The following is a 27689-nucleotide window of genomic DNA, read 5'->3' on the forward strand; positions in this document are numbered from 1 at the left end:
AAAGGATCTTTGAGGAAATAAGGACCCAAAACTTCCTAACCCTTATGAAGGACATAAATATCCATATACAAGTAGGAAAATGCACCCCAAACAGAATAAATCTGAAAAGACTTATCCCGAGATACCTACTATTCAGAATGACGAATATCAGAGATAAAAGAGAGGATTCTGAAAGCAGCAAGAGAAAAGCAAAGCATCACATAAAGGGAAAACCTGATGAGATTAAGTGCAGTCCTCTCATCAGAAGCATGGAAGAGTGAAGAAAGTGATATGATGTATTTAAGGTACTGAAAGAGAAAAACCATCAACCAAGAATTCTGCATCTGGCAAAGCTAACCTTCAAAAATGAGGGTGAGTTCAAAGTCTTCATAAATAAAAACTGACAGAACATGTTACCAAAAGACAACATTTTCAAGAGATACTAAAGGGGGTGCTGCAGCCTGAAAGGAAAAAAACAAGGGTGAGAGATTTGGAGAAGAGTTTAGAAATGAAGATTAGGTAAGCTAAACTAAAGGTTAAGAAGACAGAGAGTAGAATGATATGACAATAGAGGACAAAATGAATGAAGTAATGCCTTTATATTAATAACACTGAATGTTAATGGACTGAACTCCCCATTCAAAAGATATAGATTGAAAGAATGGATTTTAAAAATATGAGCAGTTTATATGTTTTCTACAAGAGACCCACATCAGACTTAAGGACATAACTAGTGAAAAGGTTGGAAAAAGGTATTTCATGCAAATAGTAACCAAAAAAGAGCTGAAGTAGACCAGATAAATGTAAAATAACATTACAGTATATGAACAATAATTAGTGCAACTGGCAAATTGTTCTTGTGATCAGTATTCTGTAATTTTTTTCATATGAAAGAAACACTTGCTTTTAATTGAGGAAGACTGGAGAAGAGATATATTTTTGGATACTTCATTTTTCTTTAACCCTTTCTTATTCAAACTCTTTAATTAAAATAATCTATCTGGATCAATAATGACTTAGCAGCATGACCAATGCTGAACAAGATTTTGAGTTCTTCTGCCTCTTAAAATTATGAGTTTGCAAATTGTTATCTGCTGTGATTTACTGCAATAAGATGGGAAGAATTCCCAAATAGGAATTTGATTATCTAGAAAGAATGATGACCCAAATGGAAATTAAATATTAGGTTGGTGCAAAGGTAACTGCAGTTTTGCATTGTTGAAATTTGCCATTTGATATTAGGATAATTCTTAAATAAAAGTGGTTATGTTATACACCATTTTAATGTGTATTTCTCACTTTGTTTTTTTGCTAATGACTCATTACTTGCTGTTTATATTTATTTTAGTCTATGGAAATGATGTTAGACAAAAAGCAAATTCGAGCGATTTTCTTATTTGAATTCTAAATGGGTCGTAAAGCAGTGGTGACAACTTGCATCAACAACATATTTGGTCCAGGAATTGCTAACAAATGTACAATGCAGTGGCGGTTCAAGAAGTTTTGCAAAGGAGATGAGAGCCTTGAAGATGAGGAGCACAGTGGCAGCCATTGGAAGTTGACAACGACCAATTGGGAGCAATCATGGAAGCTGATCCTCTTAAACTATGTGAGAAATTGCAGAAGAACTCAATGTCAGCCAGTCTACGGTCATTCAGTATTTGAGGCAAATTGGAAAGGTGAAAAAGTTTGATAAGTGCGTGCCTCATGAGCTGACAGAAAATATAAAAAATCATTTTGAAGTATAGTCTTCTTTGATTCTATGCAACAACAACAAACCATTTCTTGATCAGATTGTGATGTGTGACAAAAAGTGGATTTTATACAACTGGTGATGACCTGCTCAGTGGCTGGACTGAGAAGAAGCTCCAAAGCACTTCCCAAAGCCAAACTTGTACCAAAAAATAAAAAGGTCATGTTCACTGTTTGGTGGTCTGCTGCCAGTCTGATTCACTACAGCTTTCAGAATCCTGGTGAAACTATTACATCTGAGAATTATGCTCAGCAAATTGATGAGATGCACCAAAAACTGCAACACCTGCAGCCGGCATTGGTTAACAGAAAGGGCCCGATTCTTCTGCACGACAACGACCAACTGCACATCACACAACCAAAGCTTCAAAAGTTTATTGAATTGGGCTATGAAGCTTTGCCTCATCCACCATATTCCCCTGACTTCTTGCCAACCAACTACCACTTCTTCAAGCATCTGTACAACTTTTTGCAGGGAAAATGCTTCCATAACCAGCAGGATGCAGAAAATGCTTTCCAAGAGTTCGTCAAATCCTGAAGCATGGATTTTTACGCTAAAGGAATAAAGAAACTTATTTCTCATTGCAAAAATGCATTGATTGTAAAGGTTCCTATTTTGATTAATAAAGATGTGTTTGAACTTAGTTGTAAGGGCTTAAAATTCGGTCTGAAACCCCAGTTCCTTTTGCACCAACCTAATAACTAAATTAAAAAAAATATATATTTTAAAAAAAGGAAAAAAGGAAAAGCTCTTTGGTTAAGTTAAAGAAGTCCAGGGCCAACTATTCAGGAAGTTTGAGAAAGAGGACCATGTTTGCAGAAATAGAGCAGTGGTTTTAAAACTTCCTAGACATCAGAATCCCCACAGAGCTTGTTAAAATACGATGGTTGCGCCTTACCCTCAGAGTTTCTGATTCTACAGGTCTAGGGTGAGGCACAAGAATTAACATTTCTAACAAGTTCCTACGGGCATGATGCTGATGTTGCTGACTCAGGGATGATACTTCAAGAACCACTGCAGGTGGCGGACTTGGCCCAGTGGTTAGGGCGTCCATCTACCACATGGGAGGTCTGCGGTTCAAACCCCGGGCCTCCTTGACCCGTGTAGAGCTGGCCCATGCACAGTGCTGATGCGCGCCAAGGAGTGCCATGCCACGCAAGGGTGTCCCCCGCGTAGGGGAGCCCCACATGCAAGGAGTGCACCCCATAAGGAGAGCTGCCCAGCGCGAAACAAAGTGCAGCCTGCCCAGGAATGGTGCCTCACACACGGAGAGTTGACACAACAAGATGACGCAACAAGAAACACAGATTCCTGTGCTGCTGACAACAACAGAAGCGGACAAAGATGAGGACGCAGCAAATAGACACAGAGAACAGACAACCGGGGAGGGGGTGGGGGGGAAGGGGAGAGAAAGCAATAATCTTAAAAAAAAAAAGGACCACTGCAGTAGAGTAGGGCTTCTTATCTTGCCACTACTGATGAGATAGCCCAGAAATGTAGTGAGGGCTGGCCTATACACTGTAGAATGTTTACCAGCATCCATATCCTCTACCCATCTGATGCCAGTAGCAACCCCCCTCCCAGTTGTGTGCCCCTCCACAGTGGAGTACTACACAGTACTTAGGAGCTAGGACTGGAGTGAGAGGCACCTGCTTCTCCAGCTGAAGTCACAAGTCAGACTCTCTAAGCCTCAGTTTTCAGTTCTTCATTTGTAAAACAGGAACATTAATGGAGTCTGACTACTAGAGTTGTGAGAATTAAATGAGCTAAAGCAGACTGCTCAGCACTGTGCTTGGTACACAGTAAACTCTAATTAATAAGCACCACCACAGTCACCACCACTGGTAACCAAATAGGATATTCCAACAAATAAAGAGAAGCTATCTCCAAGGTGACTTTGTAGCAGGGGTAGGCCTAGAAGGAGATGGGGCCAAGGCATTTGCCAGAGAATTGCAGGTGGAGTGGTCTGCAATTAAAGTGGTGTTCATGAAAAACAGGCATGGAGGAAGAACAGGATATAAAGGGAAACAGGAATCAACTCTGGAAAAAGCAGTTGTGTCCAGGGCCATTCAGCCAGTGGTCTGACAGCAAGCAGTATAAACATTCTACTCCCAATGGAAGCTACCACCCATTTAACTCTGAGCTAGTCTTCCCAGGACTGAGGTGGATAGGATGACTAGCAAATGTTACACTTTTATATACATCATTTTGAAGTTAAATTGAAAATATTTCATTATGCTGGAAATGGTTCTTGCTACATAAAATATCATTTTATAGTGTTTCTCATGTAATCAAAGAGCATCTGAGGCGACACCACTCTGCTTACGAGAAACTTCTTTTATGCTATAAAGAATAATTGCTCGGCCAGCAGAGAATCTGACTGCCTCATGCAGTTAATCATTACCTGTCATTATGAGAGCAATAAATCATGGATGAATACCTTTCATTACCAGTACCAATACTAAACTACTAAACTATGCAGAAAGAACACTGGTTCAGTCCTCAGGGCAGCTACCATGGAGCTATCATGAGGTCAATGGTATAATTTCTGTCTCACGGGGATAAAGGACCTATTTAGTGTTTTCAACTGAGTTTACTGCTTATTTATACAAGCTACATACTGAAATGGTATGAAACTTTGAAAAACAGATCTAACATTCTGATTTTACTTACTCATTACTTTTATCTTAGTACTTTTTTATCCTATTTTTATACTACAAAAGTTCTTTCAGTGTCAACTATGAAATCTTACATGTAGGTATGTGTTAGGAGCTTACCCAAAAAGAATATCAAATTTATCCATTTGTATTCGCCTTTAATAATAATATGCTGTGAAGAAAACAGCATACCAGCATAACAGTTTTGAAGAGAAGACTATATTTTTGCATGGTGTTTGGCTGTGTAAACTACTGATAAAAGAACACAGTATTCAGCCATGACTAAATTTATTTTTAATGAATAGAATCATAAGAATAAATGTAAATTACTTAGGAGGAATTATAAATCAAGGGATCATGTAAAATTGTGCAAATGAAAACAAAACAAAACAGAGCTAGTGGACAGAGAGATATTATGGGAGTGATTCACACATGGAATTATTGCCACCCCTCTAGCAGAAGAGATTTCTGAATAATGAAATCAATGGCATTGCAAAATTGAAAAGGAATAGCTTCTGATCCTATTTGAAGCAAACAAGTAAAAGGTTGGAGTTACAAAACGTTAATGTACTAGCTTAATCTCATTATGAGAATACAGGAGGAATTCTACTGAAGGAATTTTCACTTGTAGATACCTATAGCTTCTCCTCCATATACTGAAATACAACCCAAACAATGTTTCGCAAACACCAGATAAGGGAAAATAACCGCTCTAATATCCTTAGTGATAGAGGGCTGAACTAGGACTGATCCTCTGTACTTCAGCAAGTTCATAAAGCAGGCTGCCTCGCTCCAATTGAAGCAATTAGTCCTCTGAGATACTTCACTATTTAAAAACAATCATGAATATTAGAACCCTAATCCAGAAGCACACATTAACCCAACAGGAGGAAAAGTTCCACATGTCCTTCAAATCTGAGTCACAATTCACTTGTTTTAACATTTTAGTGACTCTGATTAGCTATTTTTGACTCCTACATTTGTCATATATTAAATTAAGTTGAGCTGTAAAGTAATGCAGACCTTATTGATTCCAGAGACTGTGAGTCACCAAGGGAAGAAGTCCAAAAAGGTTAAATTTCCACTGAACTCCAAACAGAGGTTCGAAAGCTAGAGAGATAAAGACATTAGCTGTAGTCTTGTGAAATATTCAAGGCTGCTTTCATTTGATTTAGGGTTTGCTACAGGCTCTTTATGACAAATATAACAAGGACACTTTAACATTTTTAAGCTTTGAAGAAAGACCCAGAAAATAGATTAGCTAGGAAGAATTCCAAATCAGAAGCTAAGAAGCAATATTTGTATATACATTTAGAAACTTACTTCAACATTATCATTTAAAAAACGGCTATAGTGGAAGGCTACAATCCTTACTGGTTCAAAAAATTTGTTCTGTGATTTGAAACTATCCTTACCATAACCTGTTGCCTTATGTCAGTGTTTTCCAAATTACTCTAAGGAATACAAATGTTTCATGAAATATTTACAGAGATTCTGGTAGGGGAAAATGCAAAGAGAAAAGGAAAAAAAAATCCTCTAATAATATTTTTGTTCTGAAATTTTTCATACATATACAAAAATACTAAGTATATTTGATATAGCTTTTATTGCCACGAGATAAGCTGCCTTTAATAGTATGCCATGGCTCACAAGGCCAGGAAGGCCATGATATAAGCAGTTGCGCATAAATGCATCCATGTTCAAGTGATGCACAAGTACACCGCTATTGTGTTTTATGCCATTTAATGACAGCCGATACTTTTTGCCTAATAATTTCAACATATTACATTTTAACTTTAATCACATAATAAAGATATGAATCAAACCATAACAACTGTAGCCATGAATGTATGTATGAAAAATTACTTTTAGTTAAAAAAAAAAAGTCATTTTTTTCAATACAAGCTTGTGTTGCTTTTTCTGAGTCTGTACTGATGTTCTATCAACACATAATTTTTAAAGTTTTTCATGGTTATATGAGTTTAAAAATGCTGTTTTAATTATTATATATAGAAGTACAAAGTACATGACTCAATGTACTTTGGCATAATGAATTATGTTGTACCTGCTTTAAAAATTTTTTTAATTATACATAAAGAACTCAGAAGAAAAGGAAAACTTAGGCATAATAATTTGTTCTGCTTAATTTCCATCCTTCAAATCTAAACATGATCCACATTTACATTTTAAAATTAAGTAGCACATAAACGAGAATGCAAGTTCAATACTGACAGATTTACAGATCCTCATTTACAGGGAAAGAGGCTTTTGGTAGCCATCCTCCAACAAAGGACAATAGTTGATGTAACAACAACACGTACTCAGTATTTTAATAACCATAGTGAAGGCAAAAGATACACCACTTCTAAATTGCAATAAAGAATTTATTTTGTATGTATGATCTGAGATTATAGACTGTGTGCTGTATTTTTTATTAAAAACAACAACTGTGGCTTCCAAAGAGGAATATATTACTAATCATCATACCAACAAAACCTTCCTACTTTAAAGTCTGAACTTTTCAGTTTTTTATTTTTATTTTTTTAAATTTTATTTTTTTAGGAGGTACTGGGTATTGAACCTGGTACCTTGACATGGGAAGGAGGCACTCAAACCCTGAGCTACACCTGCTCCCCAGTTTTAAATTTTTCAATATCTTCTCATTTCTCTCCTCCTGTCTCTTGCTCTTTTAGCAGCTATCAATGCAAAAAAACCCAACCAACCAAACAAAAAAACTCACCAAACTCATTTACCTATTTATGGCAGTCTTATGAATAAATTGACAAATGGAGAAAATAAGATGCTTATTTTTCCCATTTTTTCAATTCCAGATATAAAACTAAACATGGAAAAGAAGACAAAGCAGTTGCTAAAATCCTTACCATTTGATTACTCTTCTTTTTCTAGGTTTCAACAACTAATCCATTTGCTGAAAAAGCTGGCTATACAAATCAATTTTAGAATCTAAAGCTCTTTACACTGAATAATTTAACATTTTACATTTATTGTGAAATACATATTCAGAGAATATACTAAAATGTCTAGTTTAATCAATAACTAGAAAGTAGACACTTATTTCTTAACTACCACCCAAATCAAGAATAGAAACCAACATCCCAGAAACAGAAGTAACTGTTCTTCAATATACCCTTCCCCTTCTTTAATCACAGTACTTTTCCAATCCAGTGGCTTTAATGTACCATGCACATTAAGCAAGTTAATTCACTAAGAACGAAAAGAAATAGTGCCACAGGTATCTTAAGACAGAAGTATGTAAAATACCTATAATATGTATTACTAGAGAACCTCTTCTAATACACAGGACATTTTGATAAATTTCCTGTGAAAAATGCCACCAATAAGTATATTGACTCCTTTAGAATATAAATTATAGGCAAGTGTTTGAATTTAATTCTGTGGAACACTACACAAGAGGGCCATAAAATACAGATTATTTGTTCATAGCACTTCCAACAACTGGCAGTAAGGAAGACCAATAATAGCATTCAAGATGCAAAAAGTGCTAAAGAACTGCCATTTCAACCCAGTAGCACATAAATACATAATCATAAATTACAAATTAACAGACTGATCTCTGATCTTGGCTTGGCTCTGACAAAATAAAAAACGTTTAGGCAATATTCCTCACCTCCACCCCAAAAGAGGATGCTCCCATGCAGGATGGTGGCTGAAGAGTGTGAAGGGAAGAGCCGGGCATGGAGTCACACCAGTGATGCTGATATGAACCCTGCGTGTTCTAAGGTACCTGAGCTACAAGGACATGAATATGTGAGCTTGAGTTATAAATCTATTACAGAACTAACAAAAGAAAGATTTTGAGGAGATAAATAATGGCCCCAAAATAAACCTGATTGCAAAATATTAATCTAGATATGATCCTTAATTTGAACTTGCTATTTTTCCTTAGCAAATCAAGTCACTCAGAGTTCAATGTGACATTTAAGTAAAGAATTCCAAATTCAATTATTAGACATTGTTTAAGAACCCTTTACAGAGAAGCACTCCAATTCCAGAATGTGGATACAGGTAATGCAAAGCAAGGATAATTCATTTATAATTTAAAACCTAACCAAACAATTGTTTCCCTTGCAGTAAACATCTCCCTTTTCCTCCTCCAATCCCACCCACATATGTGTCTAACAGTGGACAGAGAAATGGGTTTACTTCATAGCAGCTCTCATTAGCTTCTCACCAACCAATGCCTGCCTGGGCAATGCTGTCCCCATAGACCATGACTTGGACAAGTTCTATATTAATATCTTTGGAGATTTGACAGACAGGAAAAGACAGCTGAATTTAAACATCTAAGGTCTCTTTTTAAGTACACTGACAATGAAAGAATAGCAGCCAGAGGGAAAACATCCTTGAATTTCTATCTATGCTTTATACAAATAAAGTTCCTTAAATCTCTAACAGTGGAATTGCTCGAAGGATGTATCTATCACTGATGGAGCATTATGCAAATATTAAAACTAAAAAATTTTAAACTATGTAATGAAAAGATTTTATAACATATCATAAAATATTAAATATACATTTATATCTAGCTGTAACTATAAAATAATGTGTGTGTGTAGGCAGACCTGATGAACACAAGAGAAAATGAATATTTGGTAGAATTATGAGGGCCTCTCCAAACCTTTGTAGGTTTGTGAAGTAAATAAAAATTGGAAGGTCAAACAAGCAATGACTCCTCTCTAAAGAACTGTAAAACTATCATCAGCACCCTGGTAATCACCTCATATTTATGATCTGCATTCAAGATATCAAAACTTGCTATATATTACCTCTACAAGGATGCCTCTGGACAAGGTCACCAGCTAAAGGGGAAACAAGGTCCTGTCTGGGTATTCTGACTGAGAGAAAAAAATGACTACTTTACCTCATAGCAAAGTGACAGAGACATTTTTACCAATGGCATGTTTTACTGCCATTTCAAGGAATCAAATTTAATATTGGTTCTTACCAAAATTAAACACTGTATCCAATTTAAGCCCAGAAAATTACAAAATACACATGGACCATCTAGGCTATGTCCTGATAACTTTAGTGACAGAGTATATCAGTTTGATAAACTTTGCACTGCATCAAAAATTACATCTCTGTAAGAGTAAGAGATATTTTGATTCAAGGACTCTGAGGAAAGCTTTCCTTATCCAATTTCCTGACACAGGCATAAAGTTTCCATTACTTACTTTCTGCCTGCTCTTAAACACTATCTAGGCTGAGAGCTTTATAAGGATACCCTGAAATTCCTATTACTAAAACAAGACATAGGCTTAGTTTGGATTCTACCAATGTGATGATGAAAATTACCCTCCTAGCTATGTTTTCTGTAGGAACTGACAGCCTTATTCTAAAATGTATATGGAAGTACAAGAGCTCCAGAAGAGCAAAAGTGTCTTGGGGTGGGGTGGGGGAAGCCCTGAGGGACTCATACTTCCCGATTACTACAAAACCACAGTAATCCAGACTCTGTGCTACTAGCATAAGGACAGACAGATAGATGAATAAAATAGAATGAGAGGACAGAAATAAACCCTCCCATTTATGGTCACTTGGTTTTTGACAAGGATACCAAGAAAATTCAATGTAGATTACTGTTTTCAACAAATAATACTAGGACAACTAGATCCACATCAAAAGAATGAAACTTGACCCCTATATCACATCAGGTACAAAAATTAACTCAAATTAGACATGGACCTAAATGCAAGAGTTAAAACTATAAAACTCTTAGAAGAAAACTTTGGTTTAAATCTTTGTGACCTTGGATTAAGCAATGTTTTCTTAGATATGGCACCAAATGACAAGTGAAAAAAACAGATAAACTGGACTTTATCAAAATTTAAAACTATATGTTAGAAACAATACTACGAAAAAAGTAAAACGACAACCCACAGAATGTGAGAAAATATTTGCAAATCATGTATCTAATAAGGAATGTGAAGCTCTAAGACCTCTTGCAACTCAGCAAAGAAGATATAAAAATGGTCAATAGACACATGAAAAGATGTTCAACATCATTAGTAACTGGGGAGACACAAATCAAAACCATAATGAGATACTACTTCACACCCACTAGGATGGCTATAACCAAAATGACAAACAATAATGTGTTGGCAAGGATGGTGAAACTGGAACCCTCATACATTGCTGGCGGTATTATAAAACGGTACAGCCACTGAGAAAAACAGTTGCTAGCTCCTCAAAACACTAAACAGTTGTTATATGACCTAGCAATTCCACTCCTAAAATATACCAAAGAGAAGTGAAAATACATGTTCACACCAAAACTGTATATGGGTATTGAGAGCAGTATTATTCATAACAGCCAAAAAGCAGAAACAGCCCAAATGCCCATCAATCAATGAATGGATAAATAACATGTGGTATAACCATGCAATGATTATTCAGCAATAAAAAGTACTGATTCACACAACATGGATGAACCTTGAAAACAATATGCTAAGTTAAAGAAGCCAGCACATTTACCATGCTATTTGAATAATAAATATATTCTCTTTAACTGTTTCTCTTCTACATGCTTTATACCCAAAGACAATGTATTCTATACAACATTTACCCAGTGCCCCAAATATAACTCTTTTGTCTTTCCATGACTCCCTAGGCTCTACTAGAGTATGTCCTCCACTCTGCCTAATTATTAGTCATCAACGCATATGTCCAGTACCCCTGCTTAATGAGAAAAGGGTGACCAACCAATTTTTTATTTTTCTGTAGGGCAGTATCTTATATTTAGACTTGTTCAATGTTCTCTAGGGAAGAAGCATCTTAGTACAATGAAAAAAAAAGTTTTTGGAGTCTAATAGTTTGTGTATTCAATGGTTCCTCGTCACCTATTTTATTTTGTGCAGGACCTGAACTGAGATCAAAATTAGACTCACCCATTTAATATTTGTATAATAGTGATCAAGTTAATCGACCTCTCTAAACCTAATTATTTTTTCCTCTCCAAACTGAGTGTGCTACCTATACTTCAAAGAAGTTTTGAGAATTAAATGAGATAATAAATATATTACCTTTGGTACACATGTCCTCAATAAATATTATTTCCTTTTCTCCCTTCCTCAAAAGCAGCTGAAATTGTTCTTTAAGTCTTGGGAAAATGGAGGATATAGCAGATACACCCAGGAGATAAATGACCTCAAACCTTTTACAAGTTAAATTTCAAATTCATAATTTAGATTATACACCCCAAGTTTTATTATTAAAATTACGTAGAGCCTGAGACTGTCATTTAAATTGGAGAACTCTCATATACTGTACAGATACTACTATAGCTGCTAGGAAATTACTCAATCCTGACCCAAATTTAAGTGGCCTGAATATCTTTTAGGTGCACCTTCTTAGGAAACAAAGTGAACAAGCCTTTACTCTGTACAAGACGTGGCACTGGGTGCTCTCATGTTTTCACCTTTAAAATATTCTGGGGCAGGCACAGTGACATAGGACTCCCGCACTGTTGGTGAGAACTGAACACCAATTCTACCTTCTAGGAAAGTAAACCGACAGCATGGATCAAAGGCCTCAAAACTAGCACACCCTTTGATTTGATCATTATATTCCTAGGAATCAGTTCTAAGGAAATAATCAATGATACCAAAGACTAAGGCACCAAGACATTCACTGCAAAATAAGAACAATTAAAAATCTACTTTCAATATGCAAAGAAGAGTGGAAATGCATTAAAAATATGGTAAGATTATTTATAAGTAGAAGTAGCAAAGTCAGGAGTGGTTTTGTCTTGTTTTTTTTGTATTTTCCCAAATTTTCCACTATTCAGATATTATGCTAAATATGAAAAAGTTTTATTTTTAAATGACAAAATTAAACTCATTTTAGAATTGAGAGATTAGCAACATACTCGAGCATCACTCTAGAATTTTAAAAGTGATTTCAGATTAATTAGAGTCTTAAAACATGCTTGTAAGGTGGATAAAATGGTTATTTTGTCCATGTAACAGATGGGTGGACTAAGACTCAGAGGTCATGTGACTTGCCCAAGACCATACAGAGTTGAGTCTAAGAACCCAAACCTATCATTCCTAAATCCAGGCTCCTTTTTCCACCTGCGATACTCCAAGTTTGGTCCATGAACCAGCAGCAGCAGCATCACCCGAGAACTTGTGAGAAATGTGCACCCTCGGGCCCCACTCCAGACCTACTGAATCAGAAACTCGGGGGGGAGTGTTTTAACAAGCCTTCCTGGGGTGTCAGATGCACATTAACTCAGCAGGACCACTGCTATACACTGTGCTGCCTTGCAAACACTTTGTGGGATCATCAAGACATTTCTGGGAATAAAAGGGAGGAAGGTGTTATTTCTACCACTGTCAATTTCATTTTCAAATTTTCAGGTTCTTCCAAATCACAGGAGCTATTAACTATAAAGATTCACAATAATCTTAATGTTTGATTGCTGACAATGTAATTAATCAACCACTTTCTTTTTGAATTACCTCCGGCAGTTCTGACAAGAATATTGGAACATCACTAGCTAAAACTGCTCAGAGGAGGGGGAGAGTATTATAAATGGTTGTGTCATGTGCATGGGCAGGGAGAGGAGGCAGGAATTCTGGGAACAACATTTTTTATTACCTTGAACCATTACTTCTAGAAAATATTCTCCTGATCTTGGTAACCCTGAAAAAAGTGGCTGCAGATCTCCTGCTTAAATCAGTTCCACAAATACTTACAGGGCATTGGCTTTATGTCAGGAACTACACCAGGTACTACAGGGGACACAAGGCTGAGTAAGACATAGTCTCTGCCCCAAGAAACTTCTAACCTACTGGATCATGTCAATATTTCATGAATATAATAAGGTAAAGAAAGGGAAAGTCACAAGATAAACAAAAAACATCATCATGGAAATTTAAAGAAAGGTGACATCTCATTTTGGAGGGGGCAGATGGGAATATGTGGACCTGAAAGACAAGACTTCAACAGAGAAAAGAGAGGGTACATAAGGGTCTTATCCCCAGAGGAAATGAAGCAGCAGGTAGGACAGCAGGGTGTACACAGAAGGGCTTCCTACCAGGCCTGCACGCAGTGGTGGAGCGAACACTAATTGGTTAGGCTCCTGCCACTGGCAAACTATGTCACCGTGGCTGAGAAAACTCATCTCCGAATCTCAGTGGACTCATTTGTGCAATAAGAAAAATAATAATCATATTTACCTCAGAGTTATAGTTCAATAATTATTTCCTACTAGGTAACCAATGTTGCGTGATACAGAAAATATTTCAATTCAAAATGTTCCCACTTCAAAAATTACTTTCAGTTTCTGGGATTAGCAAATGAGGCCAATCAAAATGACTAAAAATCAGCTGATAAGAGCAGAAGGATCAAATTGTAAAAGTTTTAAAAAAGTTTAAAAAAATTTTTTTATCTGGATAGAATAGCCAGAAACAGCAGCTGTATACAGTGAAGACAGCATAGAGAGATTGAGATGTGAGGAATTTTGTGTTTTACTATTATTGAAATAATGAAAATGCTCTAATAATGATTGAAGTGATGAATGCACAACTATGTGATTATACCAAATACCACTCACTGCATACTTCGGATGAACTGTATGCCTTCTTAGTATATATCAAAAAAACTGATCTGTCTAAAACATGAGGGAAAAAAACAGACTGTGTATGAAAATCTCTCAATTTTTTTTCCAGCTTATTAGCAAAGTTACACTGCCTTTTCTTTATACAGCCATTCTGGTAAATAGTTTAGCATTCTCTGCTAAAACTAAAAACACACTTACCATATGATTCAGCAATTGCACTCTTGGGTATTTATCCCAGAGAAATAAAACCTATATTCATGCAAAAACCCACACACAGCAGTTCACTGCAGGGGAGCAGGTGTAGCTCAGTGGCCTGCTTCCCATGTATGAGGTCCTGGGTTCAAAATCCAGTGCCTCCTTAAAAAATTTTTTTTCATTGCAGCTTTAGTTATAATAGCCCAAAACTGAAACAACCAAAATGTCCTTCAATGGGTGATTGGTTAAATAACCATACCATGGACAACTACTCAGCAATAAAAAGGAATGAACTATTGCTACATGCAACAATTTGAATGGGACTCAAGGGAATTATACTGAGTGACAATAGCCAATTTGAAAAGGTTACATACTGTAACATTCTTCAAATAAAATTATTATGGATTAGAAAGGGGTGGGTATAGCTACCAGTGAGCCAGGTGGTGAGGGAGCAGTTCAGTATCTTGATTGTGGTGGCTGTTAGGTTTATATTTGTTATCACTACACAGAACACACACAAAAATGGGTACATGTGTAACTGGTGAATCTAAATAAGCTATGCCAATTTTTTGGTTTTGATCACTGATCAACACTGGAAAAGATGGGGTGAAGGGTGCACATGGCCTCCCTGTACATTTCTTTATCATTTATTGAGAATATAACTATTTCAAAGTAAGATGTTAAAAAAAAAGATATTGCTATTTTTCAAAATGGATGATGACCATTCTGCTAAAGGTAGCATGAAAGTGGCATTCTTACCTACTGCTGGTAGCATAGTAAGTTACTACAATCTTCTGCAGAAAATGATTTTATAGCATATATCCAGAGGCATAAAAGTTTTGAGTCCTTTGACCTGGTCATCTAATTTCTGAGAATCACTTAAAGAAAGAATATCAAATATAGGAAAATGTGTATATGTAAAGCTATTTTTACAGTGTTATTGAGAATAGAGTAAAACTGGATACAACCGAGATGGCTGAGATTATGGGAATTATTAGTATAAAAATCTTGTAATGAAATATTACACAGCCACTGGTAATGTTGACAATGGTACAATATAACAGAAAATGTATATTATTCAAAACTAACTCCTAATCATATCTACCTAAAATATGTATAAAAAAATAAGCAACAGGAAATTCACAGAAATAAAATATGAGAATGGTGTTATTGTGATAGAATTATGGGTATTTTTTTCCCAAACTTTCTTATAGAGTCATCATATTACTTTCATAGTTAAAGAAAAAAGTATATTTTTACCTTATCCCAGAAATCGACCAAAGCTGTAAAGTCCCATTTCTTAGAATATGCCACATTGTATTTCAGTATGGCATCCTATGGAAAAAGCATAAACAAAATTTCATCATATAGTCAGGTGTATTATCTATGAATAGACTATCTACTTTATGAACTACTTCCAGTAAATTTCTTAATGCTGGACAAACTTCTTCCTACCATTAGCTACTCCATATCAGTACCTATGGACATGCAGAATGTACATTAACTTATTATTTGCTTAAGAAAAATGCGATTAGAAAGGTAAAGTAATGTGGGGAGGAGGGGAATAGTCTAATTACCCTAAAGCGTGCATTCACAACAAGGGTGATATCATCCTCAAAGGAAAAAATTGGATCTTGAGGGATAAAATAACTTAGCTATTACAATGGTTTATGGCCCTCCAAAGGGTCATACTACATATACAGATATAAAGTATATTTGTAGCATTGAAATTTCATTGGGGGGAGGGGAGTTGTGATTAAGAAAAAGAAATCTAAAAAGGCTCCCAAATGGGGAAGGGAATAATGAAAAAAAATAGATTAAGAAACAATGCCCTACAGCATAAAATGGGACCTTCCCCCTTTATTAGCAGTCTATTTTTATATGTTACATATAAATGGTATCATCCCTCAGCAGCTTGCAAAAATTATTTATGTAGAAGGAAAAAGTCAAAACAGTACACCATCTACTGGTCAGGCAGTATATACCCGGTCTCCACAGTGGGGGATGTAGAAAAACAATCCTTTAGGTATGCAGAAAAAAGCAATCATTTTAATTACATTTTATCTCACTCTTTCAAACTTCTATTTTACAATGTAATACATTGTTTTATTATGTGTTAGTATTATGAAGTAATACATATACAAAGTTTATCTGAAACTATGTTGGTAATGCTTGCATGTTTTTTTTTTAGGAGGTACTGGGGATTGAATGTAGGACCTTGTACATGGGAAGCAGGCTCTCAACCACTGAGCTACATCTGCTCCCCATTCAAATTTTTTTACTGAAGAAGTGTACAAGTCTGAAAACCACTGTTAGATTACTACCAACCTTCCAAATCTCCATCACTGAAGTTTTAAAAAACAAATACTCTGCCAAAGAGCATCCTGAAAAATATTGCATGCCATACAAATCATCTCCAAACGGCTAAATAAAAAAAGAAAAACAAAAAAAAAACAACTAACAAATGTATGTTATTTATTAATACTTGGAATCAATCTTTTTTTTCTGGCATGCCAGAAAATAAATTTTCATTAGGAAATAAAAGATGTTAAGCATTTTTTCCTAATCACTGGCATCTGATTTCAGAACCTCACATAAAATATTAAAAAAGCAGTATCTGGAAGTGGATGTGGTTCAAGCGATTGGACTCCTGACTACCATACAGGAGGTTCCAGGTTTGATTCCCAGGTACTCCTGGTTACGGCGAGCTGGCCCATGTGGTGAGCTGGCCTGCACAGACAGCTGACGCAACAAAAAAAGAGACAGAGAGGAAAGATGATGAGAGACACACCAACCCAGGGAGCAGAGGTGGCTCAAGTGATTGAGTGTCTCTATCCCCTGTTGGAAGGTCCTGAGATCAGTTCCCAGTGCCTCCTAAAGAGAAGAGAAGTAGACACAGAAAACACACAGCAAATGCACACAGAGAGCAGACAGCGAGCGCAAGCGGCAGGGGATGGGGGATGGGAATAAATAAATAAATCTTTTAAAAAAAAGCAATATCTATCAACAGGTAAACAGATAAAACAATGCATATGCTGAAAAATTTACTACTTAGCCATAAAAAGGAGCAAACTATCTCAAAAATCTTCCATCTGAGTAAAAGTAGCCAGACACATCACACATACTATGTGACTATATTTATGTAAAATGCAAACTAATCTATAGTGAAAGAAAGCAGATCAGTAGTTGGCTGGGGCCAGGACAGAAAGAAGGATAGACTGAAAAGGGGCAGGAGGAATCTTTGGGATGTGACAGAAATGTTCTGTATCTCGGTTATAGAGTGGCCTCACAAGTAGGTATACACAATGTCAATACTCATCAAATTATACACTTTAAAAAGGATGTTTCTTTTTATGTGTAGATTATTCCTCAAAGTCATTATGGAGAACCTTTTAAATAGCATTCCCAATCTAATTCTTTAATGGGGCTCTATAATTGGCATTAATACCTAACTAATGTTTACTTTTACTTCAGTCTTTAAATCTCAAGAGTAGTCTACCATGAGATCTCCCTCATGAGAAAACCTGGATGGTATCCTGTATTCTTAGCTATCAAGTACTGTCTTTTTTAAGTTCATAACTCACATTAGGAATACTAGTTAACGCACAAGAAAGTCCTTTCTGTGCAAATTGTCAGGCACATCTTTTATATAAATAGTACTGTTTAAATCAACTGTTTTAAACTCAAAAGTCTCAAGTCCTCTTATTCTAACAATAAATGACAGATAAACAGAAAGATAAAAATCAATTAAAGGGATTCATGTTTCCCTTCCCTCTGCTATAACATTCTTTCAACAAGGGAAGCAATTACCAAAAGCAGAAGAAAATCTGGAAGGATTATTCTGTTCTGTTAAATCTACCATAAACTAAACATGTAAGGGAAGCACAAACTAAAGCAAATACCCATTCTAAGGAACTGACACATGAAGGAACTGCTAAAAAATGAGCAGAATGTGTCATTTAGAACATTATGATTATTCTCTGCTTACATTTTAAGAAAAAATATGAAAATTCTTTAAAAAAAGAACCCATTTTAAGGCTGTAAAGGTTTGAAGATGGTATCTTTCAATTGGAGTCTGGGTAGTATTCTTAGGTGGCCAGCTTTTGTGTTTTTAAGTTCATAATTGTGTATTTGGAAAACAAAGACCAAATAGCAACACAGGGATAAAGGCTAGTACTTTAAATATAAAAGCAGTGGAAAGATTGAGCCATCCTATGACACACTGCATAACAGGTATTTCAAACCATAAGGAATCTGGATCACAGAAGTCAGTACCCAATGTACTGCATATAGATCCCATCTTTGCATCTGGCAGTATCTACCCACTGTTCATGAATATTAAGAAAAGGAATAAACACAAAATAAAGATTTTTTTTAATACAGTATTTTTAAAAATATCTTAGCATATTATTTTGGGGTTTGGACCAATGATTAAAATAATACTTCTTTGCAAAAAAGAAACAGCAAACACAAATTGTGTTCACTGTGATAATGAAAATAAATCAAATGATGGTCATTATGCTTCAAATGGAAAAAAAAAATCAACTTAATACAACTGTATAAGCATTACAAGCATAAGGAGTATATTTTTAGTTTTATTCTTGTACATATGTAATTAACAATATATTTAAAATAAACAAATCCTGACAGACCTTGAAAAGTTTTTTCAATTTCAAAGAACATTAAAAGATTGAGAAACACTGTATATAAGGAATCAAACCTTTAAAATACATGATGGTACAACATATTGTTTTTCTGTAAAATTTAAAAAAAATAAAAAAACAGGAGATAAAGATATAGGAAGTTTAAAAATAACGTAAGTATATGTAGAAAACATCATGAAACCCAAGAAACTATATACAGCAAATTAAATCTCTCAAAGAAAATGACATCCATTTTTACTGAAGTATAGAAAATTCTATTATGTTTATATTTATGAACACTTTAAAAGTTTATGTGGCTATAATGAAAAAATGCTCATCTATATTTTAGATATTATAAAAACAATTCAATGGTTGCCTTACAGTCTTAAATGAAATCTAAAACATAAATAATTGTCAGAACGTAAGATTAATATATAAATTATTAAACAGCTAGAAGCTAAATTAAGACTAAAAGAAAACAGACTGTATACTTTAATCCTTAGGAAACTCAGCTTCCCTTTGGGCAAATATGGCTATGTTTTGAAGTCGTAATTCTCTCCTGATTTACTTTTAAAGACATTTCGGAAACATGATAATTTTAAAACGAAATAAAAGAGAAACTTGGACTGAAGGAAATTGGATGGAGACTCAAGAAACTGAAGTCTTATTCATTCCTGGTTCCCTGAATTATTGTGTGTGGCTTCAGGCAAGTCATTTACAACTCCCAATTTTTCTACTCATTTCCTAGTGATGGCATAGAAACTAAGAATGTCTCTAAGGAGAGTTCCTGCAGGAAGCAAGCACTTTGTATATAAATAATGCTGTTACCTGAGTCATATTAAGAGTAAGATATGTCTTTAGGGAGGGGACACAGGGTCCATCTAATGGCATAGAGAACACACCTTCAGGTTTTGGGGTCGTGTGAATTTGTTGAGAAGTGCAGTCTGAATGAGCTCCCACCGGCTCCCTGCAGTTCGTTCACCATTCTTTTAGGAAAAATGTGGAAAAAACAACAAAACACAAAAAAAACAGAAAATCATTCCCAAGTTCTTTTACATCATAGAAACAGACGTTAAACAAGCAAGTACTAAACAGCTTTTAGAGACTAAAAAGCATCAGTTTTGTTCTTACCTCATCTTCCACAGGGTACAAGTTCTGTTCAGAACAAGGCATTTTAACATGCTTGTTGTCCCACAGGTCTTTATAATGTGTTGGAAAAGGTTTAGGTACTTCCCCTGCTCGCAAAAGATCTACCTGAAATAGAGGGTAAACAAGAACATTTCATGTGCATTAAAAAAATTAAATTAGCTATATCATCTACAAAATGACTCAAAAAGTAGCCAACGGAAATGCTATATAGTAGATCTGGCTCCTGAGCAAGAAATCTCAGCAATCCTCTCCAGCTGTTCTCACTTCTCACCTCATTTAATCAATTTCCAAGTCACCATGTCCACCCCATCTAGGCCCCAGGCCCTTATCATGTCTTGCCGAAAGTACCGCCAGCAGCCTCTTGTCCCCTAATTCCAACTGGTCCCAGCTATGTCCACCCACCTTTGCACCCATCTTCCTACTTGGGAACACCATTATCTTTCTGAAGTACTCCCAGTCTTCCAATCCTCGAATGGTTCCCCTCTGCCTACATGGATGCTGGATCCTTCAGTTTCTGCTTTCAAAGGACACTCTTGGTTTTGTTTTTGTTTACCATACTCTCTTAGCCAAACACTATTCATTCTAGACAAGCCAGCAGATTTGTTATTTCTTAAACACAGCAAATTCATATTCATTCTTATATGCCTTTCTATATACTACTATCTCCGTTTAATACTAATTCTATCAATTACTTATTAAAAAAACAACTTTGAATTAAAAAAATTACAGAAAAACACAGCTCAATAAGTTATGGAAACATTAATCCTAAAAAGTTCTTTCCAGGCACTTTTAACTCCTCCAATTCCAACTACTAACTCATTTATTCCTCTAATGTTCAGAAAGATATACTGATGAATACAGATGAGTTAAATGACGTAGTAAAGGTCTATTTATTAATGATAAAAGTGAAAAGAAGGAAAAACCAACTTAATCATATTCATATCTCACAGAACCAAACTCCTATTATTTTTTTTCCTTCAGCATTAATATAGTGCCAATTTTGCTTTTGTTATGAAGCATTACAATGTTGTTTTTAACTATAGTCTATAAATTACGCCAGTTGTATTTTCCCATGTATCACCACATTCTTAACACCTTATAGCAGAACATTCCTGTATTTATACTATCAAACACAATCCTCATCTACTGCCAAAACCACTGTTATACATTTCCGTTATCCTCCAGCTGTCCTCCATCTAACATTAATCTCTGGACTACTTCTTTTAATCACATTCATGTCCTTAAATCAAGAATGTTTGTTACATTCACTGTGTTACCATCAAGTCCACATATTTACATTTGACCCTATTAAACATTCTACATACATTTAGCATCATCTTCCCCTTCTCAGCCCACATTCCATCTCCCACCAATCTATACTTCATAGTCTAACCCCATAGTTCTATCCACTGTATGTAATTTATAGCAGTGAGACCATACAGTATTAGTCCTTTTGTGTCTGGCTTATTTCACTCAACATATGTTCCTCAAGGTTCTTCCATGTTGTCATATGTTCCTCAACCAATTTCTTCTTACAGCTGAATAGTATTCCATCATCTGAATATACCAGATCTTGTTTATCCATTCTTCAGTTGATGGACACTTAGATTGTTTCCATCCTTTGGCAACTGTGAATAATGCCACTATGAACATCAATGTGAAATATCTGTTTGCATCCTTGTTTTCGGTTTTTCTCGATACATTCCTAGTAGTAAGATTGCCAGATCATGTGGCAGTTCTATATTTAGCTTTCTGAGGAACCGTCAAATCATTTTCTGCAGAGGCTGCACCATTTTACAATCCCACCAGCAGTGAAGGAGTGTTACTTTTTCTCCACATCGTCTCCAGAGCTTGTAGCTGTTTTTTTTTTAAAAATGGCCATTCTATATAGTGTGAAGTGATATCTCATTGTAATTTTGACCTGCATTTTTCTAAAAGTCAGTAATGCTGAACATCTTTTCAGGTGTCTTTTGGCCACTTGTATTTCCACTTTGGAAAAATGTTTATTCAATTCTTTTGCCCATTTTTAAACAGGGTTCCTTGCCATTTGTTGTCAACTTGTGTGATCTCTTTATGTAACATGGAAATCAATCCCTTATGAGATATATGGTTTCCAAACATTGTATAGGATGCCTTTTTACTCTCTTGACAAAGCCTTTTGAAGAACAAAGGTATCTAATTGTGAGTCAATTCCGTTTGTCTATTTTTTCCTTGTGTTGCTCATGCTTTGGGTGTAAGGTCCAAGAAACCACCATCAACCACAAAATCTTGAAGATGTTTCCCTACAAATTCCTCTAGAAGTTTTATGGTTCTAGTTTTTACATTTAGGTCCTTGATCTATTTTGAATTAATTGTGAATTAATTTTGTGTGAAGTAAGGGTCCTCTTTCTTTCTTTTAGATATGGATATCCAGTCTTCCAGGCACAATTTGTTGAAAAGGCTGTTCTAACTGAGCTGAGTGGGATTGACAGCTTTACCAAAAATCACTTGACCATGTGAGGGTCGATTTCCAAACTCTTGATTCAGTTTCACTGGTCAATCCATCATTTTGCCAGTGCCATGCTGTTTTTACCATTGTAGCCACAAAATATGCTTTAAAGTCTGGAAGTGAGAGTCCTTCAACTTTGTTCTTTTTTTTTTTTTTAAGATTGATTTTTAAAATTTATTTCTCTCCCGTTCCCCATCCCGCCCCGTTGTCTGCTCTCTGCGTCTATTCGCTATGTGTTCTTCTGTGTCCACTTGTATTCTTGTCAGTGGCACCAGCAATCTGTGTCTCCTTTTGTTGTGTCGGTGCTCCATGTGTGCGGCACCACCCTGGGCAGGCTACACTTTTTTTGCTCTGGGTGGCTCTCTTTACGGGGTGCACTCCTTGCGTGTGGGGCTTCCCTACGTGGGGGACATCCTTGCGTGGCATGGCACTCCTTGTGCACATCAGCACTGCGTGTGGGTCAGCTCATCACACAGGTCAGGAGACCTGGGTTTGAACCTTGGACCTCCCATGTGGTAGGCGGATGCTCTGTTGGGTCAAATCCGCTTCCCTGTTCTTCTTTTTTAAAGACATTTTTGGCTAATCAGAGCCCCTTACCCTTCCAGATAAATCTGATAACTGACTTCCAATTCCACAGAGAAGGATATTGAAATTCTTAGGGATTGCATTAAATTTGTAGATCGGTTTGGGTAGAACTAACATCTTAATGATATTTAGTCTCCCAACCATGAACATGAAATATCCTTCCATTTATTTAGATCAGCATTGGTTTATTTTAGCAATGTTTTATAGGTTTTCTGAATACAGGTCTCTTATGTCCTTGGTTAAATTTATTCCTAAATATCTGATTCTTGTAGTCACTATTATAAATGGAATTTTTTTTCTGACCTCCTCCTCAAATTGCTCATTAGTAGTATATAGAAATGAAATAGATTTTTGTATATTAATCTTGTATTCTGCTATTTGGCTGAAATCATCTCTAAGTTCTAGTAGTTTTGCTGTGGATTTTCAGGGATTTTCTCAGTATAGGATCATATCATCAATGAATAATGAAAGTTTTACATTTTCCTTTCCTATTTGCATGTCTTTTTTCTTAAGGAGGTACTAGAAATGGAACCTGGGACCTCATACCTATGAAGCAGGCTCTCAACCCCTAAGCCTGACCTGTTCCCCTTGCATGCATTTTATTTCTTTTTCTTGCCTAACTGCTCTAACTAGACCGTCTAGTGCCATATTGAATAACAGTGGAGAGAGTGGGCATCCCTGTCTTGTTCCCAGTCTCAGTGGAAAAACTTTCAGTATTTCTCTATTGAGTATAATGTTAGCTGTGAATTTTTCATATATGCACTTTATCATATTGAGAAAGTTTCTTTCTATCTTTCAGAGTATTTTTATCAAGAAAGAGTTTTTATCAAGAAGTAGTTTATCAACTGCTTCTTTATATGGTTAAGCACCTATTCTGAGTCTCATAGCCCAGTTCAAATTTCATTTCCTCTAAGAAGTCTTTAGAAACTTTTCTACTGATAGTGAGTTTATTCCTTCCTATTTTACTAGATTTTTTTTTTAAAGATTTATTATTTATTTATTTAATTCCCCCCCTCCCCCAGTTGTCCCTTCTCTGTGTCTATTTGCTGCATCTTGTTTCTTTGTCTGCTTCTGTTGTCGTCAGCGGCATGGAAAGTGTGTGTGGCGCCATTCCTGGGCAGGCTGCACTTTCTTTCACGCTGGGCGGCTCTCCTTACGGGGCGCACTCCTTGCGCGTGGGGCTCCCCTACGTGGGGGACACTCCTGCGTGGCAGGGCACTCCTTGCGCACATCAGCACTGCACATGGGCCAACTCCACATGGGTCAAGGAGGCCTGGGGTTTGAACCGCGGACCTCCCATGTGGTAGACGGATGCCCTAACCACTGGGCCAAGTCCGTTTCCCTATTTTACTAGATTATTATCATACTGTAATATATTTCCTTTTCCTTCTCCCACTGGACTCTACATTTCCTGAGAATAATAACCATATTACCTTTGTAGTCTAAGTATTTAGAACAAAGCCTGGCATATGTTTATTTATATGTATATACGTATGTAAATACATACACATAAGCCACTTATAGTAAATATTAAATAAATGTTTGAGAAAGGAAGTATTTTAAAACACAAAAGTTTTCATTTGCCTATTCTGGACATTTCATATAAATGGATCATACAATAGATAGGAACTTTTGTGTCTGGCTTCTTTCACTTAACATAGTTTTCAAGGTTTATATACGTTGTGTATCAGTACTTCATAGTAGATAATAAAAGAATCAGATAAATATAAAAATCCAACTGTAATAAGCTAAGAAAAAGAGGCCCATGATATCGTGAAAATATATTCTAGATGGATTTAACTTATTTGGCAAGGTCAAGAAAGGCTTGCTTGAGGAAGTGGTAATTGACCTGAGATCCAATGGATAAAACAGAAAATAGGAAAAGGGAGAAAGGAAGATTATTCCTCAAAAAACGGAAGACCTTGAAGAAAGGAAAAGACCGTGAAATAGGCAGCTTCATAAAAATATCTGCAACTCAAGAGAAATATATTTGTAAGCCAGTTAAATATAGGTGACCACTGAAACCATCAGGTTGGATGAGACCACCCAGAGATGCTGAGAAGAAAAAAGGACTTATAAAAAAGCCTCGAGAAACTCTAATGACACTTAATGCTAAATATACAAAACCTAAAAGGAACATAAGAAGTATCTAAGGAGGTAGAAAGAAAACATCCTAGGATTACATGGTATCATGGAACTCAAAGGATGAGAAAAGGCTGAGGAGGAAAGAATGACCAAGAGTAAAACGTGGCTGAGTCATCAATTACACTGTATTTTCACTTTCATCAGGAGGTCCCAGAGGTGATTTTGTAAAGACATTTCATGCAACCTAATGTGAAAGGACAAGGACTGGTTGAGCTGCACATATAGGGGAACACATATACAAGAACACGCTTGATATCTGTCTGCATGTATGTATGTTTACACATAGTCAAGCACTGGCTGTCAGGTCTACACAATTCCAGATTGCCTTACATTTCCAAAGCTAAATACTCTACATTACTTTTGTGATGAAATATGTTTTATAAAGATTTTAAAAATTCATAGGCCATGGGATATGTAACAAATAAACAGTAATTACAGAGGTTAAATAATGATGGCAGGGAAGTGGATGTGGCTCAACTGATAAGAGTGTCTGCCTACCGTATGGAAGGTCCAGGGTTTGATCCCCAGAGCCTCCTGACCCGTGTGGTAAGCAGGTCTTCCGCAGCCACAGGGGTGCCCCATGCACAAGTAGTGCGCCCCACAAGGAGAGACACCCTGTGTGAAAAAAGCGCAGCCCGTCCAGGAGTGGCAATGCACACATGGAAAGCTGACGCAGCAAGATGACACAACAAAAATGAGATGCAGTTTCCCAGTGCCACCTGATAATATAAGTGGATGCAGAACACACAGTGAATGGACACAGAGAACAGACAATGGGGGAAGGGAAGGGGGGAGAAATAAATAAATCTTTAAAATAATAATAATAATGATGGCATAGGAGGGTTTGGGTTTTCTTTGTGGGAGTTGGGAGAGGAAGGAGGAAAAAGTAACATATCACCGAACTCCCCAAACCATCTTTTCTTCTCATCTACACTATTAACATCTTCTCAATCATCCAGTCTAACAAATTCAATTTTACATCTATTATCAATCCTTCTCTCCACTTATCCCCCATATTTAACAATTCACTGTCTCATCAATTTTACCTCAAGACAATGTAACCAGTTATTTTATTTCCCCAGTGATTATCACACCTCAGTGATTTTCAAACTTTTTAAAACTTTTTCTCCTTAAGAAATCTGACACAGTATCATTATATTTATGCCATATAAAAGCTATCTTTATAAATGGAATTTTACAGTAACTTTTGCTGTTTCTAACAATAGTAAATGATGAGGCCGTTTTAACAAACAGAAAACTTGAAATTGTAGTTACAGATTACAGCTGAAGCTTACGCCAACCCACTGATATTTTTTTTAAGATTTATTTTATTTGTTCCCATCCTCTTGTTGTTTGCACTTGCTGTGCCTGTTCGTCTTCCTTGTTTCTTTAGGAGGCACCGGAGCCAAACTAACGACCTCCCATGTGGTAGGCAAGATCCCAGTTACCTGAGCCACATCTGCTTCCCCAACCCACAGCTGAATTTATACCTATATTTTTTACATAGAAAATCCTGAACCACAAACCAAAATAGCTACAAATGGTAAGTTTAGCAGTTTACTGTTACTTAATATATAAGGAAACTCTTTGGTTAAACAACAGTGGCAGGAGAATCTTGATGCTATGGTCTACAAAAAAATAAGTTCTCTCTTGGTAAACCTGCTGGGATTTCACATGCTAAAAAATAGCATTAAGCATTTTCAAATTTACCAGTAGTTCTTATATTACAGTGTTTTCATAGTTAAAAATAGAATCTAGAAAAGAAATTCATTTTGTGTGATCTATGTATCTTAAAAAAAAAAAGACAATAAAAAAGAAAAAAAAATGCAAGTCAAGCTTTGACGGAAGCCCTGAAGCACCTCTATGCAGCACAATTTGATAATTACTATCCTCACTTATTTCCTCTCAGCCTCTCTCTTACATTACCTTTTCCTGATTACCACGTAGCCTTACTTCTATTTTCCAGACATACAGCTGTCTGGTTAATCTTGCTACAATACAAGTATTGTCTGCACAAATAATTCTATGTTCTTCAATACCTATAGGCTCAAGACCAGTTCCTGGCCCCCGAAGCCCTCTACAATAGGGCCTAATCCACTTACAAGCCTTCTCCCCCACCCCTGCCCATATAAATTCTAAGTACAGTAAAACAAATGGTTTCCATTTCTCAAATCCAGCTATATAGCCTTTTCTTATGAAGCTTATATACTTGTCAGAAATTCTCTTGCCTTAATAACTCTACCGCAGAAATTTCTGCTCATCTTTTACAGCTCAGCTCAAACCCCACACTCCTGGTCAATGCTCATTCTGTGCTAAGCAAGCCAAAGAATTCTGATCTTCAAAATATTTAATAACATCTAGACTGAGCTGTATGATTAAAAGGACCATGCTTAAGTTTTTTAAGTAGTCCTTGTGAAATGTAATATGGAGACTAATAAATGAGACGGATATTGAAAACAACCCAGTGAGTGGACGGAAATGTTCTAAC

General features: G+C 36.1%; 1 protein-coding gene and 1 non-coding gene across 4 annotated transcripts in view; both read right to left on the bottom strand.

Moving 5' to 3' along the window:
• PARG (poly(ADP-ribose) glycohydrolase) overlaps positions 1–27689 on the bottom strand; it is a 142836-nt gene that overhangs the window by 106992 nt on the left and 8155 nt on the right. For all 3 annotated transcript variants that reach the window (XM_058299150.2, XM_058299149.1, XM_071215888.1), the window contains 3 exons: positions 19966–20084; positions 19737–19820; positions 15452–15526 (listed from right to left, as the gene is read on the bottom strand). In XM_058299150.2, the coding sequence (XP_058155133.1) occupies positions 15452–15526; positions 19737–19820; positions 19966–20084 (278 nt within the window). The remainder of the gene's footprint in view (positions 1–15451; positions 15527–19736; positions 19821–19965; positions 20085–27689) is intronic.
• Positions 4534–4671, bottom strand: LOC111765121 (small nucleolar RNA SNORA15). Its single transcript, XR_002797539.1, has one exon. It is a non-coding gene; the product is annotated as a small nucleolar RNA SNORA15 (small nucleolar RNA).

This window comes from Dasypus novemcinctus, chromosome 6, assembly GCF_030445035.2.
Source record: "Dasypus novemcinctus isolate mDasNov1 chromosome 6, mDasNov1.1.hap2, whole genome shotgun sequence".
NCBI classification, from domain to species: Eukaryota; Metazoa; Chordata; class Mammalia; order Cingulata; family Dasypodidae; genus Dasypus; species Dasypus novemcinctus.